We start from the raw sequence: 8026 nt of genomic DNA on the forward strand, positions 1-8026 counted from the left end.
ATTTATACTCATGTATAGGTGAACAGACACACACAGAAACACAAACACACAGAGAAAACATTAATGGAATGTGTTGGCATAGGTATCTTTAATTTATTTTTCTTATGCTTGTCACCATTCTCACAGTTCTCTTTATCATTTTATGTTATCTAGTCTGCTTCCTGCCTCTGTTCTCTCCATTTACTGCACTCACCTTACTATTGCTGTCCTTCTTTTACTTTGTCTGAAACTTAAAGTTTAATCTACCTTTCATTATTCCAAACTGTCATATAGGCTATAACTGGACAAAAAATGCATAAAAATACAGATTTTAAAAAGAATGTGATTGCTCTCTTCTCCCGCTCATGCAGCTGTGTTCATATCTCTTTTAGGATGTGTGGAAAAACAGAAGAAACTTCAGGTTAAGAAAATCTGTTCTAAAGGTTTTATTTTTTATCTTGGTTTGAATCTTTGGTTACAGCTCCTTGTCCGAGGTTTACATGATGTCCTGCTGGTGTTGTGTAGATTCACTCACCACCTGTAGGGGCAGTAGACTGATTTAATTTCAAAGATGGACTTCATCAGCTTTTTGTTGACAGGCAGCCAATTTGTGAGGAAATCACTCCTGCAAAGCATTTTTTCCCCCATTTTATTTATTGGTTTATAGTATTTTAATACTGTAATCAAATATTTTTAAATTTTAATAGTGCATTTAATATTGCAAAGGATGTTGAGGTTATATACGGGAGGGAATGAATGAAGAACACAGCACTGGGATGGACTGAAATGTTTGCGTGTGTGTGTGTGTGTGTGTGTGTGTGTGTGTGTGTGTGTGTGTGTGTGTGTACACGTATCACACCTCCCCATCACGCGTCTCAATGGTCTTGATCAGGACGGTTTTCTTTGAGTGCATTTCAGATGCTCTCTGTTGGTGCTCTGGACTTGTCTCTGTTGAAAATTATATTTATATTTCATTAAAAATATGTATATATACACTACCATTTTAGTAACCCATACATTTTACATACATAGACTTTAGTAATACCTTACAATAAGGTCCTATATTAGTAAACATTAGTTAATGCTTTAACATTAACTAAGAATGTAGAATACATTTGTTACAGAATTTTTTAATCTTTTAAAACTTGTTTTAGTTAAAAAAAGTTATCTCAGTTCCATTAACAGATACAACTTTTGATTTTAGTAACGTATAAAATGTTGAAATTAACATTAACTGAGATTAATAAACATTTAGGTGTATGTTTCATTGTTAATGTTAACAGAAGGAACCTTATTGCAAAGTGTTACCAGCATTACTTATTATTACTTATGTTGAAAATAGTTTTTATTTAGTGCTTAAATTTAGTTTTAAATAGTGCTTAATATTTTTGTAGAAACCTTTATACTTTTTTTTGAGGATGCATTTTTCAGGATTCTTTGATGAACAGAATGGTTAAAAGACTAGCATTTATTTGAGATTTTTTTTTTTTAGAAACCAAACAAAAATGTGATGTGCATCTGCTGAATAAAATTTATTACTTTTAAAAAAATTACCTACCCCAAATATTATAAATATTAACATTAAATTATACTACCAAAGTTTTTAACTTTGAATTAAATCACTGTTTAGCTCATGTTTTGTAATTAATAATAATTATTATTTTATTTTAAATTATTCTCAAGACACAAATTGCATGACTCTGTGCAGGTAGGTACAACGCCTCCTCGTGGCATCTGAGGAAACACAACTACAACATTTTTAGTACCGGTATATCACAACGTTTCCATCTTACCTCTAAAGCCGATGGTGGAATATGACTGCATGGGCATCACAATCCTTTAACGTGAGAGAGGAAGAAATGTAAAAAGTAACAAAAAGCCATCAGAATAAGCAGAAAGGGTGGAGAATGTTAAAACCAAAAAGGACAAATCTTTTTAATTTCCTTTGTACCTGCTCTCCTCTCCTTCCAGCAGCTTCCTGTAAGTGGCTATCTCCACATCCAGGGCCATCTTAACATTGAGCAGGTCCTGATATTCTCGCAGGTGACGTGCCATCTCATCCTTCATGTTGGCAATCTCTGCCTCCAGCCTGGCGATATTGTCCTGGAAAGCACCGGCCTCACGACCGTGGCGATCCTCCATATCTCTCATCTGCCTCATGAGAGACTCGTTCTACAGAGTGAGAGACAAAGAGATTAATGCCACATGGAGAAAGACAGAACGTTTGTCCACATCAGACAGAACAGATAAACATACGGTGCCCTTGAGGGAGTCGATCTCACAGGTGTAGGACTGGATCTGGTGTCTGTACTCCATGGACTCCAGCTTGGATTGTTTGAGAGCCTCGTTATTCTTGCTCACTGCCTGGTTAAGATCTGACACCTGATGGTGAAAGTACAACAATCAACAGGTTTTCCTTTCAATTGTCTCACTCAGTTCACCAGTGTCCAGTGTCATGGAAGCTACTTTCCCAGTGAAAGATAAACTGCCTTCAAAAAATTGCTTATAAATTTCTTGGTATGCAATATTATTGCCAAATGTTGCATTCAATCTTTTTTCAACTTTTTTTCTTTCAATTAAAGCAGGTTTTGTATTTCTTTTTTGACTCTTATTGATCATAGGCCTCACTGATCTGAGCTTATATATTTACATTACATTAAGTAATTTTACAGATGATTTTATCCAAAGCGACTTGCAATTGGGGAATTCATAAAGCGATTCTTCTTAAACAGGCAAACAGACACAGGAAGTGCTCGTAATAGCAAGTTTCAGGCATTGTTCAAATAAGTATAAGCTAGAAAGGGAAGGAAGGAATAAAGAGAAAGACAAAGGTTTTTTTTGTTTGTTTTTAAATTTAGGATTAAGTCAAGTAGCATCGATTCAGCATTCTGGATAGGGGTGGGAAAATCATTCCACCAGCTAGGAACGGTGAACGAGAATGTTCTGGAAAGTGATTTTGAGCCTCTCTGTAATGGTACCACGAGGCGTCGCTCACTAGGAGATCTCAGACTTCTGGAGGGGATCTAGATTTGTAATAGTGATTGGAAGTAGGCGGGTGCTGAGCCTATGCTTCTATCTGCAAGCATCAATGTCTTGAACTTGATGCGACCCACAACCAGTAGCCAGTGCAAGGAGATAAAGAGAGGTATAACATGGGCTCTTTTGGGCTCAATGAAGACCAGTCGTGCCACTTATTCAACTCAGTTTATGAGTGAAAAAAGCAATGCAGATTATTTTGACAATGTACACTCAAAATTGAGCTAAATAAACTCCGATCAGTGGGACTTATGATCAATAAGAGCCAAAACCTGTTTTAATTGAAGGAAAACAAGTTGTGAAAAATATTGTCTGTAAGTTTTAGTCCAATGTGATAACAATAACTATCATTTTCAGGAAAAATAAAATATTTTCTAGGTTACTTTGACCAGAACACAACATAAGGGATAAAAAAGTAGGATTTAAGTCCCAAGTGATAGTGTTCAAATGTTCAAAAGAGATGAGACATCCAAGAGTATAAATTTATTAGCGATGCTTGAGACACTTTGGGGATGCGTTGCCAGAGACGAGACCCTGACAGATATCTAAAGTCAGGTGCATAGGGGAAGAATAAAATACAGCTGTGATGGCTAATGGTGAAAATGCAAAGGTCAAAAATCAATAGGTTCTTTTTTTCCTCTTCTTCCGTCTCACCTTTGACTTGTACCAATCCTCAGCCTCTGCGATGTTCTTTGCAGCGATGCCCTCATACTGAGCACGGATGTCCCTCAGGGCAGCAGTCAGGTCCGGTTTGGACATGTCCATCTGGATTTGGACTTGAGTCTCTTGCATCTGGGCCTGCAACTCACGAATTTCCTACACAGGGAGAAAGAAAAAGCTTGTGTGTATGTGTTTGTGCCTGTTTTAATAAAGCAGCATGGCATTGCTGATAGGACTAGTGGCAGGACTAATCTCAAACATCCACACACAGCTGGCCCTGAAACAGAGGCTTGTCATGCTGTTTTAAAGTAGCTGTGTAATCTCCAGAAACAGATGCAGCTCTATAATAGAGCTCTGAGATGAGATTCACTCGGCTCAGCAGTGTTGGGTAAGCTACTTTGAAACTCTTGCTTTCGAAGCATTAAGCTACTTGTAATTGAAAACTACAGTGAAGCTACTTCTTTTTTTGGGGGGGGGGTGGATCTACACTACACATTACTAACTAAAACCCACTTTATCTTAGGCATCTTTAACTGCTGTGTGTAAACATAATTGTGTGGTACAATGTATTTGCTGTGCTCTAAACTCTTTTGTTGTTACTGAGATGGAATACGGTTAAGGTTAGGAATGGGTTTCATCATATGGTAAGGTTTAAGAGTGGATTTAGGGGTGGGGTTGGGTCAACAGTATAATTATAGATGTAATTACATTAATGTATTTTTTAAATGTAAGTACAATGTAAATACATGTATGTACACAATACAAAAAAGCAGAGGGTCTGAGTAGGTTACAACATTAAACAAGAATAGGTAAATGTATATGAAATACAAAAAAAGTAAACCTCATATTACTATTTAAAAAGTTTGGGGTCAGTAATGTTTCTTTTTATTTTGGAAGAAGTAATTACCTTTACTTAGTAATGCAATTTATTTATGCACTAAACTGAGAAAAAGTGACAGTAAATAAATATCTGATGATCTATTTTAAATAAACTCTTTTGACTTTTAATTCATCAAAGAATCCTGAAAAAAAAAATATTTCCATTAAATTTACTAATCGTGCTACAGAAGACTGGAGTGGCTGCTAAAAATTCATCCATCACAGAAATAAATTACATTTTAAAATATATTAAAATAGAAAACTGAATATTTAAAACTGTAATAGCATTTATTTAAAATTGTACTGAATTTGTTGATTAAATAAAGGTATTCTTGGTAAGAATAAAATACTTTCAAAAACATAAGAAAAGCATGGAAAACTTTTGAGTCTAAAGTGTCATGACAAATAGGAGAATTTAAGTAAATATTGCATTACAAAAAGAGTTGTAAATGTCATACATGGTCCTAAGTAAAGAGACTCAAATAATTTATTGAATCATTTAACCTTTTTCTGAAGAGATTAACTTGCACGAGGTGTCTTAACACACTGATTTACTAAAATGAACAGAATTTTCAAATCTAAATATTAAAATGAATCCTTTTGAGTTTGAGTATGAGGCAGATGACTATCTGACTCACTGATTGTCTCATGAATAAACCTTAGCAATACTACAAATAAATCAGTGAATAATTTTTTGACTGAAGAAAGTGATTAATACCAGAGTTTGTATGAGATGTTACATTTTAAGTCGCTTTGTCTGTAGTCTGTGTTTTACAACATTTTATTGGCACACAATAAAAATGAAACATTCTTAAATGTGCTAACCTCCTCATGGATCTTCTTAAGGAAAGCAATCTCTTCTTGGAGAGTCTCTATACGTCTTTCCAGATCCAGGCGGGCCAAAGTGGCAGCATCCACATCCTGAAATTGGATGTAATATCAAAATAAAACTAAGCCACATTTGATTATTTATTACTAAAGAGAAAATAAAACAGAATGGAATTCTAGAGAGGGTGTTTTGCGTTTTAGGGGACTCACTGCTCTGAATGCGACCAGATTATTCTCTGCCTCTTCCCTCAGTGCAATCTCCTCCTGAAGCCTGGCGAGAAAAAGATGGAGAAAGGGAGAAGGGAGTTATATATCTCATATTTATTACAGCCAGCCTATTTCCTTTCCTTTTATAGACTGAAGGTTTACAGCAACCTCACACAAAGCTTTTCCCACTGGAAGATGGAGTGGGGCCAGCACATTTAGGGTGACTATCTCCTGAATAGGAAGTAAAGCTAGACTATTGTAAACAACATGCTTGAAAGGACAATAGCTTTCTTTATAAAGGCAGTTTCCTTAAGCCTTTAATAACCTCTCTAGGCCTGATCTTACATTTTATTTCACTCGTAATTGGTTGGTAGACCAGAAGTCGTCATGTTTAATAATTTCTTAGCTTGGTTACTACAGAGACAGGCAATTTGAAACTCTTTTCAGCATTAAATAAAGAACACAATAGAACTCTCCAGTGACCCTGAAACACCTGTGCCCAGTGGTCTCTCAGTGGTCTATCAAACTGATTATATAAATTATCTTCCTTTCCAACTGCTTTTGTTTGTCCATATTGAGAAGACTGTCCCTACAGTGGCCCAGTAGTGCACAATGAAACGAAATCTCCATAACACAACGAAATCACCACAATGCAACGCATAGAACTAATTTTGTTGTGTTGTGCTAATTTCGTGGCTTGCTTCCATTGTGTTGTTAATTTCATTGTGTTGTGTGTTGTTTCCATTGTGTTGTGTTAATTTCATTGTGTTGCGACTTGTTTCCGTTGTGTTGTGCTAATTCCGTTGTATTGCGATTTGTTTCTGTTGTGTTGTGGCTTGTTTCTGTTATTTCTTTTTTCCATTGTGTTGCTCTTGTTTCCTTTAGGTTGTGGTAATTTCGTCATATTTTGGCTTGTTTCCGTTGTTTTGCGACTTGTTTCCATTGTGTTGCGGCTTGTTTCCGTTAAATTGTGGTTTGTTTCCAATGTGTTGTGGCTTGTTTCCATTGTGTTGTGGCTTGTTTCCGTTTTATTGTGGTTTGTTTCCATTGTGTTGTGGCTTGTTTCCGTTGTGTTGTGGCTTGTTTCTGTTGTGTTGTGGCTTGTTTCCGTTTTATTGTTGTTTGTTTCCATTGTGTTGTGGCTTGTTTCCGTTGTGTTGTGGCTTGGAGTGGTCGAATGGGGAATCTACCCATACATATCTATGGGTACAATAACGAGCATGATGTTATTGTTTACGCGGTCATCAAGGATACTCAGAGCGAATGTGGGCAGCCACGCCATCGCTTTAAAAGTCTCCGTTTTGGTCCGGTCACTGAAAAGCAACCCCGGAGTTTTCAAACTAAAACCGTGTCTGCAGCGTTTTCAAAAGTCTCTGTTTTCGACCTCGAAAACGCCAGAGTAGTGTAAATGATCCGTAGCAAAAGTTATGCGTATTAAAACGAAAACGCACTAGTATAATCGGGGCCTCAGATTATCTTTTTGGACTCCCTGTCTGGCCAAAAGTCTTTTCTATAAAGGTTCTTTATTGGCATTGATGGCTCCATGAAGTGGAAAAGGTTCTTTAGATTATTAAAATGTTCTATCACTAAGCTCTTCTGTGACATCATTGCAAAAATTCCTTTTTGAATCTTTATATTTAAGAGTGAAGCAACAAATTTCTTGTAGCTGACCACCTGGAAAGTGCCCGAGACCCATCTAAAACAAGCCAGACCACCCCAACTAGACTGTCAAACCAATTTAGGCTAGTTTAAGATGTTTCTTCCAGTAGAAATTCATGCTTCATGTATCTCACCTGAGTTTCAGTTTCTGCAGGTCATCTGCCAAGTTATCCCGCTCCACCTCCACACGTGATCTATGACTCGTGACCACTTCGATCTCTCTTCTCAGCTCCCTCATCTCATCCTCATACAGGTCAGCGATCCGTGTGGGCTCCCGCCCCCTCAAGCGCTCCACCTCAATCACCAGCGCCTGGTTCTGGTGCTCCAGCATGCGGACCTTCTCAATGTAGTTGGCAAATCGGTCATTTAGGTGCTGAAGTTCAGCTTTCTCATTGGTGCGTGTTTGGAGAAACTCCTGGTTGACTGCGTCGGCCAGGTTGAAGTCCAGCGTTTCACCCATGCCACCATAGGAGCGGGTATAGCCCGCAGACAGATTGGGCATACTGTAGGAGGAGGCTCGATAATTGGAGAATCCAGGAGAGGCAGTGGAGGATTTGCTGACCTCGTAGACTCTGGAGCTGACCCGAGAACTGCCGGACCCCCCGGTGGAGGCTCGGCCGAGCATTGCACGGGACATTGGTGGTGTCAGGTAACTAGGACCACCAAACATTCGACGGTATGATGAAGAGGATGAGGAAGAGGCGTAGTGGCTCATGTCGGAGCACAAGAAGGACAGACCAGATGAATACAAACACCCTCCGGAGAGGACAGAGACAGA

The 8026-nt window shown here is 37.9% G+C and overlaps 1 protein-coding gene across 1 annotated transcript; it reads right to left on the reverse strand.

Annotated features, from left to right (window-relative positions):
- Window positions 1-70: 70 nt before the first annotated feature.
- desmb (desmin b) lies at window positions 71-8026 on the reverse strand. Its single transcript, XM_079432364.1, has 9 exons — window positions 7383-8026; window positions 5593-5653; window positions 5380-5475; window positions 3670-3831; window positions 2236-2361; window positions 1931-2151; window positions 1773-1816; window positions 839-927; window positions 71-517 (listed from the first exon to the last, which is right to left on the reverse strand). The coding sequence occupies exons 1-9, from the start codon at window positions 7961-7963 to the stop codon at window positions 476-478; spliced, it is 1422 nt and encodes a 473-aa protein (XP_079288490.1). The 5' UTR covers window positions 7964-8026; the 3' UTR covers window positions 71-475.

This window comes from Barbus barbus (genome assembly GCF_936440315.1).
Source record: "Barbus barbus genome assembly, chromosome: 13".
In the NCBI taxonomy this organism is placed as follows: Eukaryota; Metazoa; Chordata; class Actinopteri; order Cypriniformes; family Cyprinidae; genus Barbus; species Barbus barbus.

What these genes read in the sequence shown, in the direction of transcription:
- desmb (XM_079432364.1), bottom strand. Translation starts at nt 7,963, where the DNA reads ATGAGCCACTACGCCTCTTCCTCATCCTCTTCATCATACCGTCGAATG. An exon ending in CTGCAGAAACTGAAACTCAG is followed by an intron (nt 5,654 to 7,382) that starts GTGAGATACATG and finishes TTTTCTCGCCAG; the next exon opens with GCTTCAGGAGGAGATTGCAC. An exon ending in TTGAGACGCGTGATGGGGAG is followed by an intron (nt 518 to 838) that starts GTGTGATACGTG and finishes CTGCCCCTACAG; the next exon opens with GTGGTGAGTGAATCTACACA.